This window comes from Emydura macquarii, unplaced genomic scaffold (genome assembly GCF_026122565.2).
Source record: "Emydura macquarii macquarii isolate MOO-44397 ecotype Brisbane River unplaced genomic scaffold, CSIRO-AGI_Emac_v2 contig_2481, whole genome shotgun sequence".
NCBI lineage: Eukaryota > Metazoa > Chordata > Testudines > Chelidae > Emydura > Emydura macquarii.
Window position 1 is genome coordinate 3540373 of NW_027132618.1, and position 26411 is coordinate 3566783.

The 26411-nt window shown below is 41.9% G+C and overlaps 1 protein-coding gene and 1 long non-coding RNA gene across 18 annotated transcripts; one reads left to right on the forward strand and one right to left on the reverse strand.

Moving 5' to 3' along the window:
* On the reverse strand, positions 1-9499 carry LOC137163237 (uncharacterized). Of its 6 annotated transcripts, none has more exons than XR_010922670.1 (3): positions 9476-9499; positions 5751-5887; positions 1-198 (listed from the first exon to the last, which is right to left on the reverse strand). It is a non-coding gene; the product is annotated as an uncharacterized lncRNA (long non-coding RNA). The 6 variants fall into 6 exon arrangements; XR_010922671.1 differs by lacking the exon at positions 9476-9499 and adding an exon at positions 6666-6806; XR_010922668.1 differs by lacking the exon at positions 9476-9499 and adding an exon at positions 6389-6432.
* LHX8 (LIM homeobox 8) lies at positions 6653-26268 on the forward strand. 12 transcript variants are annotated; one of them, XM_067563395.1, is made up of 10 exons: positions 6660-6881; positions 7427-7585; positions 9161-9247; positions 9323-9484; positions 14951-15072; positions 16722-16942; positions 17433-17536; positions 24055-24150; positions 24769-24952; positions 25952-26268. In XM_067563395.1, the coding sequence occupies exons 1-10, from the start codon at positions 6825-6827 to the stop codon at positions 26026-26028; spliced, it is 1269 nt and encodes a 422-aa protein (XP_067419496.1). In that variant the 5' UTR covers positions 6660-6824; the 3' UTR covers positions 26029-26268. The 12 variants fall into 12 exon arrangements, 11 of the variants coding, with proteins under 11 accessions (XP_067419500.1, XP_067419499.1, XP_067419501.1 ...); XM_067563399.1 differs by lacking the exon at positions 24769-24952 and adding an exon at positions 21063-21121 and having other exon boundaries at positions 6653-6881; positions 9161-9484; XM_067563398.1 differs by lacking the exon at positions 25952-26268 and adding an exon at positions 21063-21121 and having other exon boundaries at positions 6653-6881; positions 9161-9484; positions 24769-24905.
* The last annotated feature ends 143 nt before the right edge of the window (positions 26269-26411 follow it).

Sequence of the window (26411 nt, forward strand, 5' to 3'; positions counted from 1 at the left end):
CCCGAGGAAACTAATGTTCAAAGCATCTGAGAGAATTTGCCAAGGGGACAGATAATGTTGTTAGTGCAGCCAGCAAATCACTGGGCGCTGAGAGCTCATGATCCTGCCAGGTGGGAAGAGAGAGACACAAGATCGTTCACCAGTCTTCTTCAATAATGCCTGTCAGCTCTGCCCCCCTGTCTCCGGGCCGCGCTGGGTCTGGAAGCGTTCATAGAAGAAAGAGTTAGGGACCAGTCCTTATTAACCCGTTGTTGTTGTCTGGTACCAGCGGAGGGGAGAGGGGAAGGCTACTAGATAGGATTTCATGGGGAACAGGTGGTGCTGCTGCTGGGAGCAGGGAGACAATTTGCTAGGGGGAAGCTCTTCTTGCTTGTCACAAGATGAACTGCCCCCACACAGGAAGAAGTGGGCATTGCTTAGTGCTGGTCTCCTCTAAAGGTCCTGGTGCAGGAGCCGCCCTCCTTTCTAAAGGGCTAACGTGCAGGACCGGGGGAGGGGAAGCAGTGGGGCACTGTCGGAGTTGAGGATCTTTGCTAGTATTTATTCGGGAGTTAGGGACAAGTTTTGCAGGCCTCACTCTGACTGCACACTGGTCAATACCCTCAAATCACCGCCCACCGACCAGCCTGGCCCTAATTTCGCCAAGAACCCTCCCTACGATTTCAGGAACGTGGGGAAAGCTAAGACTTGATGGAGACGCCACCTCTAGGAAATCTCACTGTGTGCATAGCATAGCAATCATTGAGCATTTCACCGGTGGGAAAACTGAGGCAGAGAGAGGGGTGCCTAAAGGCTACACAGCAAGCAAGGGCACAGGGGGAGAATGCAGTGATACAAAGGTGTGGGTGTTACAGTCACCACCTTGTAATGATTTAAGCCGCTAGAAGGTGGCTTTACCTTGGAAAAATCAGAAATATACTTGGCCTTGAAGAAAAATAATTTCGTTTCAACAAGACTCAAGAGACACATATACCAGAAATATTTCTGCTTTTAAATTAGGTCCATCCATTATTCATGATGCAGTCCATATTATTCCTACTAATTTAAAAACCATATGAAATTCCAGCAAATGAATTATTCTGCCAGTTTTCACTCCATCCCTGGCTGGTTGCAGACGGTGTGATTACAGAATTAGAGATAGCCCAGCCAGAATTAAAACCATGCTCTGAAATGTTCCTAGATTCTGTTTGCCAGAAGCTGGAAATGGGATGGATCAGTTGATGATTCCCTGATCTGTTCATGCCCTCTGAAGCACCTGGCATTGGCCACGGTGGAAGACAGGATATTGGGCTAGATGGATATTGGTCTCACCCAGTATGCCCGTTCTTATGTTCTTAAAATGCATGATTTTTAACAAAGGTTTGATTAGCAACAGAACAAAGGGAAGCTCACATTCATTTTTAAACAGCTCCGAGAAGACAAACTATGCAGAGCAACATCATAATATGACAAAGACCACACAAGGTACATTAAAGTCTAAAATAGACCCGTTCTTTCTAGTCCTTTCTGAACATAAGCAACCTACTGAGTCATGTCTATTCATTACCGTCCATCTCTTCTCCTTTCTTTTGAAGCACACCACCCGGCTATTTTAACCGACTTTTAAAGCAAGTTGATTGTAATGTCATTTGAGTTTCTAAGGACCACCATTTTTTCATGTGTAAAATAGTTTCACTATTTAAAATTTTAAACAGTAACATCTAATACGGTTACAATTACGTTGCTTGTGATATTAAAAGTAGGGTTTTTTTTTTTGTTTTGTTTTGTTTTTTGGGGGGGAACAATCTGGTAAATTGTTCTTATATGCTAGTGCCAGCTCTTTAAAATTATGCGTCTGGTAAAAATCTTTTTCTTCAGCCTTTTCTTCGTGCTGTATTTTATCGCAGAATATTTACAAAGTTTCTCCTGTATGTAATTGATTAGCACTTCCACCCCCACACTTCCTTGCATTATTTCTGAATGCTCAGCTGTATAAGAAACTCTCTCTCCCTGCCCCACTAGCGTGTTTTTTCCCCCTAAATTCAAGGGAGGTAATATTTTAATTCCCACACACACACCCGCTTCTGGACTAGTCTGATTTACATTCTCCGTAGAATCACAGGAGTTAGAAATGAAAAGGGAGCAGTAGTTCTCCAACCCATCACCCGGCCGGTGAAGGACTGTCCCCGCTCTAGTGTTTTGTGCAGTATCGGTTTCTTTCTCTTTCCCAGACACTGTTACATGTTAATCAACAGTTTCCGCTGACAGTCAGCCTCAGAGTCCCTTTCATGCATTTTATCCCGGAGTTGCTGGGTAACTCCTCTAGCTACGTTGTACTTTGATGGTCAATAGACTATAAACCTGATAGACTGTCAGAGGATTCGTCTTTCTCTAACGTTTGTGGAAAGGAAACCGCTTGTGTTCCTGCAGGTAGGAGACAGGAACAAGGGAAACTCGCTGTAGTCTACACCTCTGAAAGTTTTGAACTGTTGCAGGCATGCGCCTGGACCATCAGACTGCGCGTTAAGAAGCGATGCACTTGGAGAGAACGCGGCTCCGCGCAGAGAAAGATGGGCACGGAGACACAGCACTGAATGGGAAGCACCAAGGGAGGAGTCCGATACAGCGATGTTTATTCACTCCCCATCTCCGCCCTCCCCAACTTACAGCATCCCTCACCACTACCTCTCTCCCCAGAGCATTAAGATATTCAGCTCAGCAGAAATGGTAAACGCGTTTGAAGGATGCACGGCTATACCTAGAACCACTCTATATTACCTGACTCCCATTTGCATGAATTACAGGGGTTTGGGTTTTTTTTTTTACACTTCTGGGAGATAGAAAATGCCCTTCCCCCGACCCCCCCCCTCCCCCCGTCTGCTAAAACGTCTGTTCCAAGGTGTGTCTGTATCCAGCGCTTTAGCAAAGGCATTAATTTCCAATAAGTTTGATCATTCACTGTAATATCACTTGGGCTATGTACACTGCTTGCAAATGAGTTTCTGCTAGGGGAAGACATAGGCAAGAGAACAGAAAAATTATTGACAAAACTCAGCACCACTTTCCCAGCGAGATTAACAAGTCAACTAGAGACACGCAGGAATTCGAAACGGTGGCTCGCCCCAGTCTAAATCCTCAATTTACTTCTCTAGATTAGGAGCTTCCCCACGCCCTTTACGGCAAAAGGGCAGCAAACCCTGAACGGATTTTAACGTGGTCTCTTCTCTTCAGCCTTCTTTTACACTCGAGTAGAATTTAAATCAACTCAGAAGAAATAAAAACGCAGTGAAAGTGGTTAAAGCAGAACAGTGGCATTGGTTTTTCTGTCCCTAATCACATGTTCTAGGGCAGACACCGAAGTTTCTGAGGGGTAGCCGTGTTAGTCTGTCTACAGCAAAAACAACCAGAGAGTGCTACAGGACTCGCCTTGTTTTTACAGAAGTTTCTGTTTAGCAGCCCAATAGTGTACAATACAGAATGGGGGTGAGGGGAAAACGCCGTTTGACAGGACAACCCAAAGTGTTGTACTGTGTTCTGAGCAACCCGACCTGCCCATGAGACAGAGAGCGCTCCTCGCCCTGGGGGTCTCTCCCCCCAGTCAGAATTTCTCCTACGGTAACGGAATTAAAATATTCAATTATTTTAAGCTTGCGGCGATGCATTCCAGAACCCAATTTGGATGTAAAGACGACATTTCCCATCGGTCTTTTTCTCTTGGCCCTGGCAGCACAATCAGTTCAAAGCCATGCCAATGAATGCCCAAAGATGACAGTTGTGCATTGTTTCAAAGAAACAAAAAGAAGGGGGTTGTGTGGAACAGCGTATAAGAGAAGGCAAGCATTAAGACACTCGCAGAGAAAGTCTAGAGAGCCGAATGATTTCGGTGTTTCTAGCGTTTTTTTTTTAACTCTGTGGAGGCTCAGACTGTTGATATCTTAAAAACGAAAAAATATATCTACGGCTGACCCTGAGAAATGCAGGAAAATCTATTTTGCTCTGGGAATACACTGGGAATTCCTTCTGCCTGTTTGCGAAAGCTTTCTGTTTGAGAACAATGTATGGACGGACTGTGTTGGCTCCAACGTCTAATATTTCTCTCTCTCACAAAACTGTATCTAGTTATTTCAGATCAAGCTAACCTCCAGTTCCCAATGAAGTGCAACAAACACATACTGAACTAATTGGTTTACAGAGTGAAGGAAGGACACCAGACAAGCAAACACGGTTTACTCCAAGCAGTTCAAATGCAGAAAGCGAGCCGAGTTGAAGCAAACTGCTTTCAGCCATTCTAACGTTTCCGAATGGCTGATCGACACATTTTCCTCGATTACGAGCGCCCCAGAACAGATTCCGGTTTTGTATCGAATCATTTAAACCAGATTATAAAGTCTAATGCCACACAGCAGTTGATATCAACTGGGGGGGGGGGGGTGGGGGGAAGGAAGGAAGGGAGATCCTGCCATGCTAGGATCAGCTCGATAATTGCTTGCACCTTCTGGGTAGGTTCTTTTCAGGACCCAAACATGTGGTTATTCACTGTGAGGAGCCAATGGAAAATGCTGCCTAGTCAATTTAGGGGGACTTCACTACTTCAATTATAATTTACTAATTCAGATTTATTGCCTTTAAATATCAAGTTTCAAGGGACTACCATCAATGCAGACTTAATTTCATCCCACTGATGAAGGGGGTTTATAACGGGCCCTGCGGTGAAAGCCAAGGGGGAAAATATCAGTTTGATGCTTTCGAGAAGAATGTCAAGGTGGCGCACAATTAGGCGATTACACATGTGACGGCTCAGCCCTGTACAATTACAGCGCGCCTGGCTGCTCCTTCCTTTCACGCGCTCTGCTCCCGGGTTCTCCCTCAGAGCGGAGCAGCTCGGAGTGACTCTGCCCGGAGCATCACTGCGTTCATCGTCTGCCAGGCGTTAATTCAGGACAGCCTGGGGACAGAGGGGCGCTGGCTTCTCTTCACCCCCCAGTAACGCATCAGTTGTGGGGTGGGAGGGGGCAGATCTCCATGTCCATCTAAGGGCAGCGTTTTATGAATCAGTATCCTGTATTATAGAGGTGCAGAGCCATGCAAGCAAGGTAATATTTTTTCCAGCTGGGAGTTGTACAGGCAGGATTCTCATCACGTGTGGTTCAACGCGCGTCTCGATTAAAACCCTCTTTACAGCAAGGGTGGGGGAGTTTGCTTTAATCTTGGGATCTAAGCCTTAATGACCCTGATCGGTCACGAGAGTCCCTTACAGAGACTAAGAACCTCTAGAATAAGAGGGGAGCTGAAGTCAAATGTTCTGGGAAATTAAACTTCCTAGGAAGCACGAGCCTCCTCTCTTACGTTACTTGTTTCTATTTCTATCGTGTGCGGTCCTAAAATGAAAGCAAATGTAACGTTTAGCTCAGACCAGTCACATCAGAGTTGGGGCTGTGATCAGACGCCTGGTAAAAGTGATCTCAACACCATTCTGATGGCAAAGGTGCCAGACAAGTCATTTTAAAGCCACCACCACCCAATTTTGTTTAGAGTATATAAATAAACGATTAACCCAGCCTCTTTTCCCATCCGGGGAGGTATGCTCCAAAGGGGTTTTGTATTTTGAAATCCTCCAGCAGTTATGCCCTTCAAAATAAGTGCATCTAAATCTAAACATTAATACAGTGTGACTTTCGGATCAGTCCCACATTTTAATTGCGGGGAATGGTGATGTGAAAGCACCCCTCTTGAATTCAACATTTCTAAAGCTAGAGAAATGAGAAACCAACCTTTCCTGGAGCTCTTCAGTAGGGGTTGTGCAGGATCCCCTCTGGATTTTATTTTGCCAGCAGAAGTTTCTTCACCCTCCATCTCAAGAATCGGTAGAGAATCAGCTAACGCCACTTCCCGAGAGTTGGTTGTCTGTCTGCACAAGGCATTAGGCGGAATGTTTAAAAATACAGCCCTAGATGCTGTTTGAAACCCTAGCCCCTGTCCTCGGAGTTCAGCCATTTCGGGTGGCTTGGCTTTCTAGCGTACTAACTGCCATAAAGCTAGTCATAATAAGAACAAAATACTGTCTGCCTTGCTGTCCTTCGGACTTTACGTGCCAATAGTCGACATGGATATTAGGATTAGGTTGAAAACCAAACTATCTAGGGTACGATCGGTTTTAGGGTCGATTTTGGTCCAAAAAGAAATCTCCCAGGGCCCGATCCAGCAAAGACTTTTGCAAACGAACGAGTAACTGTAGACAGTGACTTTCTGAACTCAATGGAAACTCTCCGCCGCTGTGAAAGTTGTTCAGGTATTTCAGATTTCGCAAGCTCGCTCTGTAACCTGGATAACGTTTTCAGTTAACTCAACGGCTTGCAGCATGCTTACCAAAGCGCTGACAAAAATGCCGTGCATCTATCTACACATTTACCTTTAGCCCGCTCTAAAACAAAAACTGGGTGAGAGGAAGGGGGAAATAAACACAACTTTAATTAAAGCCACATGGCTATGATTTAGCTAAATACCTACACAGCAGCAGACAGAGTATTTACCTCACCTGCAAGTTGCAGCTTTATTCTATTATAAGGGTTCAGAACACCCCACTACTAGTTTGTTTGGTGCAACTCTATGGGGAATCGGTTCTCTCTCCTATCAGGAAAAACGCACCCCAGATAACTTACACAGAATCGTTTGCCGATTACGCTCACCTCTGATTTCTGGGAGACTCTCAAGGCAATGGACAGCCAACTCATAACAGGCTCGGTCCAGCTCGCCATGGAAGTTATTGGTGCTAATCAGCAACACACTTTATTCTTTTGGTCTTGATTTCAAAACTATAGCGATACCATAAGCTTTTAGCTGCTCAGATGTTCTTTTTTTATCTTAATGAGGGAGGTTTTAATCATAGGAACCTGGAGCCAGGGGTAAGACCAAAAAACTAGCTAGGCGGTTTTAGAATTTGTTGCGTTTCTCTGGGCGAAACACACACATTCGGCTTTGGATTGCAGTCGATAAACCCTACAGTTCACACATACTCTTGCTTTCCCTGATGTCTGTCTTCTTTGTTAATACAGAAAGAGATGTAACCTGAATCTCTGTTTAGGTTGGGGGGGAGAAGCTGCGGCAAACGATGAAGACAGAGCTTTAAAAAAAAAAAAAAAAAAAAAGTTAGTGGTGCTGATTTTTTAAGACCAAAATCTGGAGCAAGTTGGCTTGTAACGATAAAGATCTTAACATGTACAGAAGGCGGGTTTTACACGAGGAGGTGAGGCTAGAAAGCCAGCAAAAGGCTGCGTTTGTGGGGGGTGGGTTTTTTTTTCTTCGGGAGGTTCCACCCACTTGAAAACAAAACTTTTTTCTCTGAAGGGCCTCACATCAGTGAAGTTGCGAACAGGATCTTAAGAACAGCCTTGCAAATAGTGGCAACAAACGAGCCTTGGATTTTTTTTTTCTCCCTCGCCCTTTAAAGGTGCTTTTGTGTTTTCTCTGTCGGTGGAAGCGCTGCGGTTTCTGGAGTTGGTATGTGATAAGAGGTCCTAGCAGTGCCATGTATTGGAAGAGCGATCAGATGTTTGTGTGTAAACTGGAAGACAAGGACATTCCCGCGCTTGCTATTTCCACGGAGAAGGTGAGCTGATACTAGGCAAACCCCAGAAACGCTGCAGGGAACTCGCGTTGTCGGTTTCTCAGGGCTGCAGGCTAATGTTACTAAACTTCTGGCTCCATAGTTTTTCCAAGTTTCTTTATACGTGGCAGTGGATTATAATTTGAAGCACATCTAGATCGCTAAAGCCTGCCCCACGAAGGAAGAGGCCTGGAAAAACTATTGCGTTTTTAGACCCACTAGGGCCTTTCAGTGAGTTTGACTAAATGGACGTTCAAATCAGCACGTTGCTTTTATATCGAAGCTGTAAACCGATCCTAGTACGCCTCATTTAAATCACCAAAGCGGATTAGCTGCAATAGACCTTTCGTTTGGTAAATGTGTATCCGCAAAATAGAGCCCGAGCCTTTAATAGAGCTAGATCTAGGGGAGAAAAAAAAGTAGGCGGCTGTGACTATGTGAACTTGCCTAGGAATATTTCAAGTATTCATGAGTGCGCGGCTATTTTAGGGCCAAACACAGTGAAATCTGTATTTTATTTTGGTGCAATCAAAGATTTAAAAAAAAAATGCAGCGTGATCCTGAGCAAATGGTAGCTGTGAGTGGAAGAATAGAACGATCAGTGACGATTCAGCCCGAGGGATTGTGAAGCAACATTACATCCAATGAGCTGGAGATTTGTACTAGTTTTCTGTGCAAAGATTTAAGTCTATCATCTTTATATTTCTTCATTTTAAGGCACTAAAAGGTGGATTTTCCCCCTGCTATAGCTTTAGTGTCATCCCAGGAAGTGCTGGGGGGGGGGGGTGCATAAACAATCACATCCACACACCCGCCGAAACGCACCGTGTAGGTGCAATCGGGCCCGTTGGTGTAAGAGCGCTCCCCATTGCATTGCTTTAAAAACACCAAACGGGGACCTGCCCTTGAACAAAGGTGCGGGGTGGGTTTGGTGGGTGGTTTTTTTTTTAAATGGCCCCAAATTGAATTCAGCTGGATATTTTCCATTCTTCGCTCCGCTTTCCGCACCGGTTAAAAATAATCCCTGAGTGGCGCCACTGTTGTGGCTCATTGAGCCTTTTAAGTGGCAATTTACACCTTAAAGAGGCCAGGGCAAGTCAGCGGCGGCTCTAATTGCGGCAAGTTTAGCGAGCAGCCGCTGGCTCCCTCCACGCCGCAGCCTTCCCATTCAGCGCGGCGCGGCAACCAGCGCCCGGCTGCGGCAATTAGCTCTCAAGTGTCCCATTAAAGGCTCTTTCCCGTTGGGGTCCTCCGGCGCGGGGGCCGCGCTGCACGGCGCAGCCTTGCCCTTTTAATTGCGGTGATTAAAGAAACCACCTCCCCGCCCGGCTGCAGGCCGCGGGGGGGGGGGGCAGGGTATTAACCTCGTGCCCCCACCCCGGGGGTCAGGCGCGTTCCTAGGGCGCCCGCCCTCCCCGGCTGTGTGGGTCCAGCCGGGAGCGACCACCGCCCCCCATAGGAGCCCCTCGGGCATCGCCTCCTGCAGGACTGCGGCTCCAGGTGGCCGCAGCAGCCCCCCCTCCGCGCGCCGGGGGAGGAGGGTTGCCGCGCGCTCAGCTCTCTCCTTTCCCCCTGCAGTTCCCGGGGCTCATGGCCGAGGAGTGCGGGAGAGCGGCGGCCCTGGCGGGGGGAAGGCGGCGGAAAGGCGGCGGGGAAGGGGAGCTGGTAAGTGAGCGCGGGGCGCGGGGGGGAGCCGAGGGGCGGTCCGAGCGCGCTAACAGGCCCTTCGCTCTCCCCCAGGTGAGCCCCGAGGCGGCGGGGGACGAGGACTCCTGCTCTTCCTCGGCCCCGCTGTCCCCCTCCTCCTCGCCCCGCTCCATGGCCTCGGCCCCCGGCTGCCCCCCCAGCAAGTGCTTGTGCAGCAGCTGCGGCCTGGAGATCGTGGACAAGTACCTGCTCAAGGTGAGTGAGTGAGTGAGTGAGTGCGCGCCGGGCCGGGCCGGGCTCCGCCCTGGCCGTGCAGGGACCGCTCGGCCGCAGTCTCTGGGGAGTGGCGGCGGGTCCCAGCCGGCGCCGGGCTGCTGCTGGCTTCAGCGGCGAGCTCTCCCCTCTCTTGAGCTCTCCCCGGCTCCCTCTCATTAGCATCAGCTGCCTGGGCGGCGGTGCCCCTTCGCTGGGCAGGGCTCGCCTCCCCAGCCTGGCTTTGGGGATGGCTGGCTGGCTGCCAGGGGTTGTACCCTGCTTTCACCCCGTTCCTCTCCACGGCTTGCTGGGGACTGGAGGGGAATGCCACTCCCCATCCGTTCCGCTGTGTACCAAGCGCTGAGAAACACATTTGTGTCCAAACTACCCTGATGAGGGGCATCAGGCTTATCTGGCTCTTACAAACTAGTGCTGAGGTTTCTCTTTAGCGAAGGGCCGGTCGCTCTTCAGCCTTCCCTGAACGGCTGCCGAGCCTGGTAACGTGGATAGCGCTCAGTGAATAACTTCGCTTCCTTGTTTTAAAAACGCCTCTCTCTTTTAATAATGGTTCTTGGGGGATTGCTTCTTTCCCTCCTTTTCTTGTCCCCCGTCTACGATGCAAACGTTTTCAGATTCTTAGAGGCAAGACTAAAGAGCCTTTTTCCATTTGAAATCCTATCAGGAATTCCAGGCAGGAGGCTATCGCCTTTTTTGCTTTTAGTGAAATAACTTCAAACGTTTCACTATTTTTATCTTGTGACCAGCAAAACCTAAAACACTGAGTTCCAGATTCTTTGCCCTCCTATCTTCACCATTAACTGTCTGATTCTGGAAACCGTAATTTTTACTAGTGGTCTATAGTTAAACTATTAAAGAATGTCCTCCTCTTGTTTTTACCACCACCATGTTAAAATCCAGTATGTTCATTTTTCATGGTTTCAGATATTGGCTATTTCAAATCACATCCCTCTAATACTTTGGAAAATAATACTCAGGTGAGGTGAAATCCTAGCCCCACTGTAATTAATGGCAAAACTTCCTCTCCCATTTACTTCAATGGGCCAGGAGTTAGTTGCCTCTGGTGTCTTACAAAAATGACATGTTGAAATTTTGATATGGAGTATCTTTTTATAGCATATTTTAAATAAGTACAATTAATTGAATGGAAAACTAGCATTGTTGATTCAGAACTAGTTCTGAAATTAGATAGAAACTAATACATCAAAAGTACATGGCTGCTAATATAGGAACTTCCATGAAAAGTTTGGTTGGAATTTTACTAAGTACTTGTATTGTGAAAGTACCATGAAAAATTAATCCTAACACTTTGATTTCAGTGCGACTAATCACTAACTGTTAGAAAGGGAGTTACATTATTTTGCATTGTCATGTATTTACAATATCTAGTACAGAACAATGTCCCCATAAGCCACAATATTTTTATAAGAATTTTACAAGTTTCTCTTCAACCACAAATACTGGGATGCTTAATTCACAGTGTTGTTTCTTGTTAGTGACACTGAGTTATACAAAGTACAGTAATCCCCTTATTTAACATCTGTCAAGCTGCACTACTAAGTGCGCTACATAGGTGATGAATGACATGGGTAATGTACAAATCACCACACAGGCCCCTAACCTGAGTTTGAATCTGGTTTGTTCAAGAGAAAACCAATGGTCAGAACGTCAGAGTTTACTTCACATAGTAAAAGACCACACTATCTGTGACTTCTACCCACAACTTGGGCCTTGTCTAGGGCAGACAAAAGGGTGTTTAGCAAAAATATTTCAAGTAATGCTTAAAAACGTGGGAACACCTAGTGTAAATAGATTTAAAGTCTTAAAAATGTGTTAGCTGCTCATAGTTGGCCCCGAAGTTGGAATGAATTTGATTAGAGAGCTACATAGATATGTAAGTTCTGTACAGTTTGTCTGCATTATGGATGACTTAATTCTGCCTAGTGAAATTTGCATCATCTTTGACACACATTCTATACAGTTATTCTCCGCCCACTCCCAAAAAATACTGGCAGCCTCGGCATTTTATTTTCTAATCTTTGTCCCGGATCCTGCAATACATATGTTCTTAAAATTACATGTGGGAGAAGTCTCATTGCAGCCAATGGAACTACTCCCATGTGTAAAATTAAACACATGAGTAAGTGTTTACAGGATTGGGAAGCTTTAGTTGAAAGGCAAACAGTTGGTGCTACTTTGAGAGCGTTCTAGAATTTAGCTTTTTCTGGATTCCAGGAATATGTTGCCTGAGGAAACACTTCCTTTAAAAATAAGATTGAAAGCTACTCTGACCAAGGACAGTTTTTCTGTTCTGTATGATGCCTGTTACATTGTCACTAGCTAATAATAAGCCATTTCGTGCACTTTGATCATTCTAAAGGGAAAAATTGCTCTTCAGAAGTGTTTGAGATATTGAAACAAGTTATCTTTGGTGGGGATGGTTTAGTAGCTTCTGCAGAGGGAGAAGGAGCTGCTTTGCATTGGAGCAGTATTACGGGTCTCAAGTTTTCAATACTATGAGTCAGACCTCCCCAGGAAGGGGGAAAAAAAAAATCGAGACTGGTTTCAAAATCACAAGACATTTTAAAATCTTGGTTTTTCATTTGCCTTCTGGGTTAGAGCCTTTAGGATATAGTTAGGTTTGGATGAGAGACTTTTGGATGCACTCAGGTCCGGCGTTTCAGCTTTTTTTCCACAAACAAAAGGATAGACAATTTCCCTATCATTTTTTTAAAAGTCACTATCACTTGACTCCATAAATGAACCTCAACTTATCCCAACCCTCTCAATCCATTGTGAGAACTGGTAGCACTCCTAGAGGCATTTTAAATTTCTTTTCTCTCTCCACGTTTTCTGTTTGCCCTTTCAATTCAAACATTGTCTTGAGGGTTGGAGGGGCGAGGATAGGGGACAGCTTTATATATTTATGCCACTTTAATATTCATTGATGGGTTTAGACGGGGAGAAAGTTGATGGAGAAGAATGTCACTTCATCTTTCCTTCCAGGGGATCCCCATCTCCTTCTGTGAACCTTTTTTGATAAGACTGTCAGGGTTCTCAAGTGGCTAAAGTACGGTGGGATACGGATTCGAACCCAGGCTTACCAATTCCGACTCAGTGATTCCTTGTGACACTCTGCATAAATCACTTAGCTGTTCTGAACATCAGTTTTCTCCCTCTGATAGCTATGGAATTCACAATTTGGGTAGAAGCTGGAATATAGGAGCAAGTATCAATAGTCTGTACCACTTAAATGAGACAGGATTTTAAATAGATATAAATATCTAGTGTTCCATGCTCCTCAGATTTCTGACTCTATTGTTACCTACACTAGGAAACTGACACATTGCTGACAGTGGTGGTCACCAATAGGTCTCCTAAATCAATGTTCAGTATATGGTTAAATAGGAGTGGAGATAGGACAACACTATACTGAGGACAGTTAGTGTGATAGGCCGTTTCTACAGTAGAGTGCTAGCAGCATTAGGAACCCTATGGTAAATGAGCTATGGGCTGTTGCCAGCATTTTACGCATCATGCTGATTAAATTTGTTCATAGCAGTTTCATGTGACATGCTGGAGCTTAATACCAGCAGCTCATCTACATCAGGGTACGGCCAATGTTGCTAACACCAGTGAAGCAAAACCATTGTTAGCAATAGTGGGAAATATTTAGAAAACTTCTAGTGCATTTTCCTAGAGCCACTGAGATGTGTTCAGCCCAGATGCTTTTGTCCTACCTCAACTAGCAGTTTAACTATTTTCAACATTGTCGACAGTCATTACCAACAGGGCAGCTTCTTACAAGAGACCAGGTTTTTGAGAGGTGCAGATCAGCATTAAATTGTGATGTACTGATAAATCTGTCAATTTGTTTGGCCTTCGTTTCAATAAAGACTGCTGCCAATATGATTATATATTGAGAGAGAATGCTGGACAATATGCAGACAACTTTTCATTTCAGTATATTAGGCTGAAATTTATTTCTCCTCAAAGCATCCTTCATATGCATACATATATTTTTGTAGGTTGTGATAAGTCAACTATAGCTCTTTTGGCAGCATTCTGATCTTTGACTAAAGACACAACACTGCTCATATCAAATCTGCTACTCTGCTGCATGCAGTAAACAGATTTTGAAGATCCCAGAGTTTGAGGTATCTGAGGTGAGAATCTGACTCCGAGAATGAACATTTCTGAACCAGCTTGTTGTTTGGTTGCCACTTTCATTAAAATGGACTATCCATAATGTTACTTACTTTTTTATCATAACTGGGAGTTGTTAAAAGTCAGTGTTTGGCTTCTGACAAAATTAATTTATTGGTCTCATTTAACATTTGCAAGGACAGTGTAGAAAATCTGTTCTGGACTTTATCAGATAATGAAAATGGACAATACTACCATTATACACAAACAACTGATCTTGCCAAAACACTAGACAGACTATTAATAAAAATTATAGTTTTGTTGATAATTTACTATACGCTTTCTATGATTAAGGATACGTCTACTGTACAAGTGCTACAGCGGCACAGCTGCAGTAGCACTAGTGTACACAATTGCTACAGCAACAAAAGGGGTTATTGCATCAGTGTTATTCTTCCGTCAACCCAGCTGCATCCAGTGGGGTAGGGAGGGAGGAGTAGGGGATAAGGTCAACTTAACCCACATCACACAGCACAAGACCTTTTTCGTAGCTCTAAGCAATTTAGCTAGGTCGACCTAAATTTTAGGTGTAGATCAGACCAAAGTCAAACAGCATTATAGATTTTATCTTAAACTATAGAAATAATGGTTGATATTTCCAAGCGGTCTGGAGAATTTAAGTCCCAAACTGCTTTGAAAATCTTGGCCCATATACTTAATTACACAAGTGCAGACTCAATTGGTAAAACAAAGTTGAGAGCTAATTCGTGTCTTGTTTTATTTGGCAAATGTCCTCTGCACTTAAATTTCAAATCACTTTACATATCAATGGAATTTCGCGCTTTCTGTTAGGCAGATCTTTTTGCAGATAGGGGAACAGAGGCACAGCAGTTAGATGACTTTTCCAAGGTCACTTGAGGCCCAATTCTGCTTTGTTATTCAGCTGGTGTGAGAGCAGAACTAGAACAAGAAGTTTGTGTGGTGCCTAGCACAGAATCCAGATCCCCTACTTCCCATTACCATGCTTTAAACATAAAGCCATAAAAGCTTGTACTGGGGATCTCTATTAACTTCAATAGTAGTTATTAATTGACATAGGATTCTATAAAATAAACGTTTCAATTTTCATCTGCGTTGCCTTTCAAAACGGGTTGTTTTTTTTTAATGTATGAAATATGCTGATAGTCATATGTTCAACAAGGACAAAAGTATGGACTTCTGCCTCACTATTTACATAAATCAAAAATACTCCAAAGTTTGTGCTACCAGATTAGTATGTTTTCCTCTTCCTCCCTTTTACAGGTAAATGATCTCTGCTGGCATGTACGCTGTCTCTCATGCAGTGTTTGCAGAACCTCTCTAGGAAGGCATACCAGCTGCTACATAAAAGATAAAGATATTTTCTGCAAACTTGATTATTTCAGGTACATCAGATGACAATTAAAAATGAAGCTTATTTTTTTGAGGTGACAAGTGAATGACCCCCTGACTTTCACTGAATACAAGGTTTCACTCAGAGCTTCACTTTCACCGTCACTATTTTCAGTAGGTATTATGTACCAGAGCCTCAATTTTCTTAAGAGGAGCTTGGGGAAACCTCAAGCAGTCTATCTAAAAGTAATTGCATCATAATAGCTTGTAATATATTTATTTAATGTGCCATGTTGTATATAATCACCACAGCATTTATGGAAAAGACCCCTCACTGGTGAGGCCCATGAGGCAACTAAACTATCCACAATAGAAGTCAAGGCCCTTGCTGTAATACAGACCCTAAAGTTATCAGATCAATACTTTCCTTTGGTGCTGTTTCAAGTCTACAAAGTAGAGCTGTGGTGTTCTATCCACTTTTGGTTGGACTAAAATTCCTTATAACATAAGCAAAGACCCTTAGGGTACCATAGAAAAGTATTACAAAACAATCAAATATGATTTTGTTTTAAAAGTATCTCCATGCAACCTGTCAGCAGCATGTTCCAATAATTATAAGGTATTGATTTATGAGCAGTTAGTTTTGGAGGTGTGGCACTCAGTGCAGGATTAGGGTATGAGCCTGTGAAATGCAGATTCTACTAACTTGTGTTGCCTTCAAAGAGAGTTGAAGGGAATTTGCACTTGACAAAATCAGGAGTGAAGTCCTGGCACCTTTTTGAAGTCAACAGGAGCTTTGTCACTGACTTCAGTGGAGCTAAGATTTCACCCCAAGTCCAAAGCAGGTAGGAATATTCAACCATGAAGTAAACTGATCAGTTGATGATCTCTCTAATACCAAAAGAGATTAATTTAAACTAAATAGTAATTTAAAATATACTTAGCCCTTTTGAGAAACTAGGCCGGTTGTTTAGGTTTCTTGGAGCCTAAATTTAAGCATCAATTTTGGAAGATCTTGGTGACACATGTAATCCTAAAGAATAAATATCCATGCTTTATAATAAATATATTCTAGTCACTATTTTCTTCTTGAAAAGTCAGATTCTGATGGGAAAATATTTTCTCAGTAGTCTAAATATACTTGGATATTTGAAGTTCTTCTAAAGATAACAAAATTAGATGCTGTATTTTTTCTCCCTAGTTATTTCCTGGAATCTAGTCTCTTTCCCTGTAGAAGTTCTCTAGGTATATTTTCTGTTTTAACTTTGTTAGTGGTTGAAGAAATATGTGGTTGAATACAATAGAATTAAGACTACCCAAATTATTTGGGCAACATGAAATACGTTTGGATAACTGGGAGGTCATAGAACGCTAGATAAATAAGACAGGGAGACTGTTGACCGTGCAGAGTAGGTGGATATTTGATTCCACTTCAGTGATTAAATGAACAAGTTTTTCCCTCAACCTTAAGGAAAGTATTAAACTTGTAATTTGGCTGTAGCCCTGTTTTTAAAACAACTAGATGCAAACTTTTAAAATAAATTCTATGGCCATCTAACCAATGAACAGGGTCACTGCACTTGCTACGAACCCCATGGACTGTTTCCCCATCAAACTGTCACAAATTTTCCTATAGTGATAGTCTAGTCTTAGATGATTAGCTTCTGTCACTTACCTTTTTGTTTCCTCTTCTTCGTTGTAGGCGGTATGGAACCCGTTGTTCTCGTTGTGGTAGGCACATCCATTCTACTGACTGGGTCCGAAGGGCTAAGGGAAATGTGTATCACCTGGCATGTTTTGCCTGCTTTTCCTGCAAAAGACAGCTTTCCACTGGAGAGGAGTTTGCTTTGGTTGAAGAGAAAGTCCTTTGTAGAGTACATTATGACTGTATGTTGGACAATCTAAAAAGAGAAGTTGAAAATGGTAATATGCTGCTTTTGTTGTTAAATATCTAGTATGACTGTTGTTTAGCCTTAACTAAATTTGCTGCTTTTTATGTCATCTTCCTTTGTGAAAAGCAGTTCTCTAGTTTCATTAAGGCTAGAGATGCATGTATTCAACTAAAGTAATGTTCAAACTACCCAGTATATTTAACTCTTATTCTAATATTTTCATCTGATTTTCTATAGTTCTAAAGAAAACAAAGTAAAACATGTCTAGCTTATCCAGTTAGTCTGACATTATAGATGGAATGCTGGACCAAATCCTGCTCTTCCTTACGTCAGTGAAATCTGGATGTCAGTGGAATTACTCCAAATTAATACCAAAGTAATTTTGAACAAAACAGGGCCCATTTTACAATTCCATAATAACCTGCTAATAAATATTGAAAATCTGTTCCAGAGTAGTGTGATTTAGGACTAATATCATTCTGAATCATCAACATACAGAATTTTTTTTTCCCCCCCGTCAGGGAATGGGATTAGTGTGGAAGGAGCATTACTAACAGAACAAGACGTTAATCATCCAAAACCAGCAAAAAGAGCTCGGACCAGCTTCACAGCAGATCAACTCCAGGTAGAGGAAGCATTGTGAGCACTGAAAACTCATCCAGTTCAGAAATGCATAAAGATTTTATGCAATGCATGACTTCAAATTGATATAAATATAGTTGCATATGAGCCAACTCTTCTCTATGTTCTAAACTTTTTCACAAATGATCAAGACACAGCATGTTTCTGGGATACTTTGTTAGCTTTGGCAGTTTAATATGAAATAGTTACTCTTCTAGCTTTTTGTTTCCCTCAGGGCAGCTAGTAAGTCTGCAAAGTGGAAACCAAAATGTTGATTTATTATGGCTGCTTGATGAAATCCATTTAATCAGACATTTACATCACTATACATCATTACAATAAAGAGAGAATCTTCAGAATTATATATTAAGAAGACATACAATAGAAACATCCTTCATATGACTTATCTGGACACTAGTGTGTTAGAGTTTTAGATTTCATTATACCACCACAATCAGCCTTTTAATGACCATCAAGACTGTGTCCTCAGAATTGGAAAGTATTATATTCTTATCAGCATAAACATGAACTCACAGGTTGGCTTGAGTCAAATGAACCCTTCCTTATTTTATATGAAGAGGGGGTGAAATAATTGAACTACTTTCTGCTGAAGTTTATCTTTTGTGGCAGAAGGACCAGTCTCACTGGTATGCTTAAATATAGTGAAGACTGTAATACATGTGACCTATAAAGCAAGTATTAATGAAGACTATCAAATGAATATTCCTTGCTTCTCCCCCACCGCCTTTAAAAACTGACTTTTCCAAAGCATTCAAATCTTGTCTCTCTACCTATCAAAACACATTCTCTTCTATATTTAAGAATGGAACGTTGGCTTACTTTTCAGGATCTTGGTTTCAATACTCAGTGCTACCTGTTCTAAGACAAAAACATTTTTTTCATAGAGTGTGGGGTAGAGGCAAAGTTAAATACGGAAACTGTATTTGAAACTTAAGTAGTGTGAGAATATCACGGTCACAATTTGCTCTTTGGGTTTGGATGTATAGTATGAAGCATTTTCCAACATCCCTCTATACCAGCTCAGTCAGTGGATATACTTCTTATGATGAACACACGGTAAACTGTGTATGTGTGTTGGAGGGTGATGAATCAAAACTCTTGTGAGGTCAAGTCTGCTCTAAAGGGGGCTGGCTAGCTGAATCTCCTCTGTCACCAGGGCTTCCTCCTGCATCATGACTGCCTTGCTAAGATTTACGGCTTTGGACCTGGTCTCTGATGTGAAGTTGTTCACTGGTCGCTATCCCCCATGAAAAAAAATAGCTTTTCAGTCATGGAATAGTTCAGACCTTTGAAGAAGGACCTGATTTAGCCTTCTCAAGATAAAATCTATGACTAGTGTTAGCCCCATCATTACACAGGAAAAACAGTAGGAATAGATTTAAAGACTCCAGCTCCTACAGACTAAGGTGTCATCCCTTTGTGTTCCATTTCACATTTGTGCACATTCCCATTTACATGGTATAACATACCCTTTCAGTTTTTCACTCTTGCTCTGCACATTAGGGCCTTGTCTTTTCTCCTGAAGATCAGAATCATTCAGACGAAGGGGTAGTCTCTGGAAGAAGGGACACTATCCACCCTGACCGGAATAATGGATGGCTGCAGGTAGAATCAGAAGCACATATGTACTTGGTAGAGAGGAGGATGCAGTCTTTTCTGGGAACTCTGCCTGAGTGACAAATTGAAGCAAAACATTGAGACTATTTTCCATCTCAGTAATAAGTGCCTATCTTGGGTCAGGTCTGATTCTCAGGTCAGCAAGATGTTTCTTTTGCAAACTCAGTTTCTGAAACAGAAGATGCAGTTCAGTTCTTTAGACTATAATAGTAAAGCACTGGTTAGTGTGTTCTCATTGGTGTTGGACTCTTTAAAGATATAGCCTGTTACATAATGTTCTTGGCAAGCTTTTACATATAGCCACTCTTAACTTCGGCTTTTCTGCTGCCTTGATCTGACTTCTGTCTGGCTAGCCTATCCTGTTTCGCTGGCAGATGTAAAAAGAGAGTATTCATTAGGTATTACCCCTTGAGTGGTGGTAATGGACATGAGGCGCGTCAGTCATAATGTTGTAATGTGACCACTGGCGGAGACTGGTCTCTCAGTCCACTGTCAGAAACAGAGCTTGCCACTTCTGCCACAAGTCAAAGGAGTAGGCAGTGATCATCCAAACAGAAGTGCAACGTGTGGTGTATACATCAGCAATACAGGGAAGGAGGGCACAATATGAGTTCAGGTTAACAGACGCTTCTTCTAGGGAAGGAGAAATTTCCCTTCTCTTGCTTCCATCCACATTGCTGAGATTCTGAAATCCAAAGCAACTGGTTGAGCTGGAGCCAGAATAGGAATTGCACTAATCAGCATTCTTCCAAATTGCTGGAAATGAAACCTCTCTCGGGTTAAACTGATGGTATCCTACTTCCTCAGGAAGATTGAGAGAAATGTTCTTCAGGTTTTAGACAGGGTCCATTAGATATAGGATTAAATGACTTTTACTGTCCACTTGAACTTTAGCATACTTTTGCCCTTAACCTTGATGGGCAGAGCCTTTTAGATTGCAGTTTCTAAATTTAGCATTGTCCCAGAGGGTACAGACTAGTCAAGGAGTCCTTAGCTTCTGGAGTTAATGCTGCTTTCTAAATCACCATCTCTTCCTCAGGTAGAATCTTTTTGATCTGGGGCTCAGATTGTCCTACCCCACCAGGTACCTGTCTCTGCTTGGTCTTTCCTCTTGGGTCAGGAAGCTTATCTCTGGAGAAATGAAATAACACATGCAGTGTCCTCTTTATATTAAGCACATGAAGGCTTCCTTCTATCTAAATCTAAAAAAAAAAAAAACTCTGTTAGAAAGTCAGATGCTGTGTGAATGCCACAAGAACAGCTTGTAATACTTCATCTCTGGTTTTAAAACTGCATTCAAGAAGCTTATGGTGGCAGGTATAGCTAGCCTTGTCACTCTTCAGAATCATTTGACAAGTGCCTCTGTGGAGGTTGGGGGGGGGTGGGGAATGTCTCTCTTCCAGAAATATGTAAATCAGCTACCTAGGTGTGTTTTGCATACCTTGTGATGTGGCTAAAGAGACTATGTGGGAAGCCTCTGGAGATGCATTTATGGAAATCTAGGCTTATATATGTTGTAATCCATCCATCTATTCTTCTATGGTACCCACCCACATGCCTGTTTTGGAATTGGAAGGTGCTTTTCAAGTTCCCACTCCAATGGGCAGAAAATTGAGAGGTAGTATTCTTGGTAGCCTAAGCATCCCACCCTGTCATCTCTTGTGTTGGTGAAGATGGGACTAATTTCTCCCTTTAACTTTTTTATGGAGTTGTAATAGAACAGAATAGACTTTTTAACGCTCAGGAAGTCTGAAGAGGTTCATCCAGCTAACAGCCTTTATAGGAAAAATAACTTATTAATTGACTCTTGCATAGTGCTCTGTATTCAAAGCACTGTACAAACTTTGACTTCACAAGAGCTTTACTTTTTTCCTGTTTCCATCTGCTGGTAGGAGGACTTATACCCACAATATGGGCTGGCATATTGGGACATGGAGAACCCAATTAACAAGTAAGAAACAATCATTTTTTTCATATAAAGCTTAGAGACAGAATGGGCTTCTGTTTAAGACAAACTAGAAAATAGCTGCTGGAGTAAAATATCCGCACTGTAAATGAGCTAAGTCAAATTATGGAATAGATTCAGGCTTATAGCTTCCGTTTACGAAATCCTTAGAGGGGTGGGGGAATTGCTATTGCAAAACAAAACTTGGAAAAGAAATTGCAAATTAACTAATACATGGTAATATTCAGTGAGCAAAATCATTCTAGCTCCATAACCAATTTAAAGCATAATATAATGTATAAACCAAAGTACTTTATCGATAATCTCTTGGGCTGAATTCTTATTCTCTGGACTCTATTGTTATTCATACTCAATGCGAATCTTTATTGGCAAATCTAAATACTAGTGTGGGTCAAAGGGAAGGGGTAAATTATCTAAAGTGTTGGCCTAGAGAATATAGTCCAGGTGGTACTCAAGTGGGTTATATGATGTAGTAAAGAGGTGATTTTCTAAAGATATCCTAAATCTTGATTAAACCATTTCTGCTATGGATTCACCTCTACAAGATGTCAACAAGCTTCTTATGTGAACTGGACAGCTAAGAGAACCCACTAGTTTAGACTGCATCTAGCCTACAAATGTCCTCTTCCACATATGAAACAAAAGTATGTCATCTAACATTACCACACCCATTCACACAGCTTTACAAACTGTGGTCCATGGAGGGCTGGATGGTAACAGGGTGTTGACTCTTTTCATTGTGTCCAAATAAGAGAAACAGAACGCATGGAACGAGAAGATTAAATGAATATCAAAACGGGAGTGCGTGATTAACTCACCTCAAAAAAGACAAATCACTTGTGGGCCTCCTTTGTGCCACACTTCTTAATGGAAGCAATTCATGTAGTTGCCACTGGAATTTTATGATACTATTAATAGGAGAGGAAATGGTCCATGCAATGGGGAATGATGAGGTTCAACAAGGCCAAGCGCAGAATCCTGCACTTAAGACAGAAGAATCCCATGCACAGCTACAGACTGGGGACCAATGAGCTAGGCAGCAGTTCTGCAGAAAAGGACCTGGGGGTTAGTGGATAAGAAGCTGAATATGACTCAGTAGTGTGCCCTGGCTGCCAAGAAGGCATATTGGGCTGCATTACTAGGAGCACTGCCAGCAGATCGAGGGAAGTGATTATTCCCCTGCATTCAGCATTGGTGAGGCCGCATATGGAGTATTGTGTCCAGTTTTGGGCTCCCCTCTACAAAGAGGATGTAGACAAGTTGGAGAGAGTCCAGCAGAGGGCAACACAAATGATTAGGGGGCTGGAGCACAAGACTTGTGAGGAGAGGCTGAGGGAACTAGGCTTGTTTAGTCTGCAGAAGAGAAGAATGAGGGGGGATTTGATAGCAGCCTTTAACTACCTGAAAGGGAGTTCCAGGGAGGATGGAGCTAGGCTGTTCTCAATGGTAGTAGATGCCAGAACAAGGAGCAAGGGTCTCAAGTTGCAATGAGGGAGATCTAGGTTGGATATTAGGAAAAAGTTGTTCACTAGGAGGGTGGTGAAGCACTGGAATGGGTTACCTAGGGAGGTGGTGGAATCTCCATCTTTATTGGTTTTTAAGCTGCAGCTTGACGAAGCCCTGGCTGGGATTATTTAGCTGAGGTTAGTCCTGCTTTGAGCAGGGGGTTGGACTTGATGACCTCCTGAGGTCCCTTCCAACTCTAATCTTCTATGATTCTATGAATGAGAGGGGAAGTGGTCCATGAGACATTGTTTGGTTCACACTATGAAAAAGTTTGCAAACATATATATCGCAAATGGATGGACTGCATCATTGGTCCCTGAAGTCCAAAAATAAAGGAAAAACTAAATTTTCTGATGCCGCCACAGAATCACCAGCAAAGGGCCATGAATTTTCACTTTGTTAGATAAGGAAAATTCTCACATTTTATAATAGCACCTTTCATACGAAAGGACCCCAAAGTGCTTTACAAACTGTATAGTTTGTTTCTGAGCATATGAATTATTTGCCTGCTACTGAAATTCTCTAGTCTAGAGGGAAATCTCAAAGGGCTCATTGACACATGGTTTGGGACAGGGAGTGAAAATTTCTTTTCTAGTTTCTTTTAAAACTATTGGAGGAGTTTAGGCAAAATCAGAACTTGGTCAAGACACAAATTAAACTGACATCAGCTTTTACCAAAGATGCTAGTCATTTTTTAATGACAAATAGTCAAGTCTTCAGTTTCAGTGTTCATCAGAAACATTGCTGAGCCTAATCTCATGCTGAGCCATGACTGGCATTGCTTAGTGAGGTTAGCCAGGAGTAGGCCTGTTATATGCAGCCTGTGTGTCATTCATAGATGGATTAAAGGTAAATTTGGCACAAACTGAGGGCTTCAAAATTACATACATGTTTCAGGGCAGCTGGAAAAGGATTAAGAGGACATCCTCTTTAGAACACAGGATTTAGATTTTTTTTTCTTCTTTTTGGTCTTTTTGAACTGGTCAACCACAGGAAGTTCTTTCTGTGCCTCTATTATATATTTAAATGATGTGTAGTTTAGACATTTTATCCACCAACATCATTTGTGATAGTCTGCAGTGAATTCTCTGCCAGAATCTCTCTCTAGTACAGTCATATCTGCACTCTTCCCCCACTGACTAGTGCAAACCAGAATAAAGAAAAATTCCTCTTCCAATTCTAAGTGTCTGAATGTGGCCTTTTTGTCAGTCAAAAAATAAAGGACTATCCCTGAAGATACTGATTTTAAAAAGATAAACTAAGACAACGTGCTTGGGGATTAAAGAGCATTATTCCCTTAAACTGATCAAGGAATATGACCATAAATTTGAGAGAAACCTGTACTATTATCTGCTTTGCTAATGCTTACGATACTTAACTTTTTTTTAAAAAATCATCTCTTATCTTTTCAGGTTATGCAAGCACAGTTTGCTCAAGACAACAATCCAGATGCCCAAACACTCCAAAAACTGGCAGAAAGAACAGGCTTGAGCAGGCGTGTGATACAGGTGACTGTACTGAAGTTATTTCACTAACACACAGTCTGAGTTATAAGAATTGTTTAATACAGCAAGTAAGACAATTGCTAATTCCTTACTTAGAAAGAGATCTAATCTGGTCATTTAAACATAACCGCAGGTGTAAACCATCTTTGCTCAAAAGATTTGAACACTTTTCCTCAAAGCTGCTACAATACCTTGTACAAACACTAATTCAGATCCAGAATCAAACATTGTATTGGGGGACTCCCTTCATTAAACAATACCACTATGGTTGCATCATAGTGTAAGGGCTTTCCTATCCCTTTTCACTCAACCATGGCCTAAAAACATCACAGAATATTTCTATAAGAATGGCTGACTTCTATAATCCCTGACTAATGGGTTCAAACTTTTTTTTTTTTTTTTTTTTAAATGGAGGCTAGATTACTTTTAATGTTAAAAAACCAAACTGGCAGACTAAGGATACTTCAGCCTTCTTGTCAGCAGCGTAATGGTGATCTAGCGAAGGTGCTATGTGTTCTGCACACTGATACTTAACTCAACTTCAGCTGAATTCAAAACTTGAGGATTTTATTAAAGGTCAAAATAAAGTACAACATGATTTACATTTTCCCCCCCTTTCAGGTGTGGTTTCAAAATTGTAGAGCACGCCATAAGAAACATGTTAGTCCTAATCATTCATCCACTGCTCCTGTCACAGCAGTTCAGCCCTCTAGGCTGTCTCCACCAATGTTAGAAGAAATGGCATATTCAGCATATGTACCCCAAGATGGGACAATGTTAACTGCTCTACATAGTTACATGGACGGTAGGTACAGTAACTTACTGTAACACTCTTCAGATCTTGATACAAAATACCAATTTTTTTAGCTAAAGAAAGCATTACCAGGTAATGTAAATAATAGTATAGTAAAGAAATATGACTAATTGATTATTTCCAGTATTCTCTCTAATATATCTTAGCACCTATTACTTAGCACTATAGCTGCTCCCTTTGTTGAACTAGTAGAGTTGAGGATTTGAATATGTACTTTGTGTACTTTCTACATAATATAAATGCTGGTAATGAGAAATCATATTAAACAAACTTGATTTGTTGCTGTTCATTTTAAAATGTAATTATTGCTCATTTTTAGCTAATCTTAAATGAAAAAATGTTTGCTATAAACATTTTATTTTCCAGTTCAGGATTTTTAGACATCCTGTGTTTTAGTTTGGGATTTGCATTTAAAGAATTGGAGTTTGAGAGATTAGTGGAAGATTTAGCAACTTCATTGCAGACTAAGGCACTTTCCACACTGGTATACCGAGGAGCCTGGGTACTACACAATGGTCTCCAAACCAGGTTACCAAAATCTAGTTCCAATTTGTACTGTAGGCTGGGACGTTAGTTGTTTCAACACCGCACAAAAGTCTACAACACAAATTTGAACCATATTTGTAACTAGGTTAGGGAACAATGATATTACAACCATGTCAGGGAACCTGGTTACATCTGTTGTGTAGACAGGCTCAGTCTGCTTTCTTCCCAAGCTGCAGGATAATAGGCCTGAATGGGATATGGATGGAAATGGCACTAATAGCTTGTGACCCAGAATGAAGAAGTTGGAAACAATTGTAATGCCATTAAAACCGGCTAGATCCTGTAATTGTGCTAGAGAAGAGCTCTTTCTGAGGTCCATGAAATTAGTGCAGCCCACGTGTGTCCCAGCTTTAATAATACAGTGGGTTTTGTTTGTTTTTTTACTAGCTTGCCATGTTTTCTACTTTCAATGAGGTTGACCAAAATTTTTTTCTATTTTTGTAGCTCATTCACCTACAGCTCTTGGACTCCAGCCCTTGCTACCCCATTCAATGACACAACTGCCAATAAGTCACACCTAATTCCTTTTTTTCAGGGATATAAGCTATTAAGGATGTACTCTTAAGAGTCATTTATTGTGTATTAAAATATCATTGAAAAGATAGTAATGTTAATTTTTATTTAACATCCAAAGCATTTTCAAGACCATTTTGCTGCCCAAGTATGTAAGTATAGTTTGGCCTGCAAGACACTTTTATGGATTCTGCATAAATAACTATATGTTGTTTACAAGAATTATTAAACACCTTTTTTGTATTGTCTGGAAGTAGTCCACTCTAGTTATGTATTTGTTAATTTATTCGTCATCAAGAGCACTTTGCCTAAAAGAAAAGACTGATAATTGTGCAAAATGTTTACAATTCTTTGTGAAATTGTAGTTTATCATTAGTTTGTATCTGTAAGT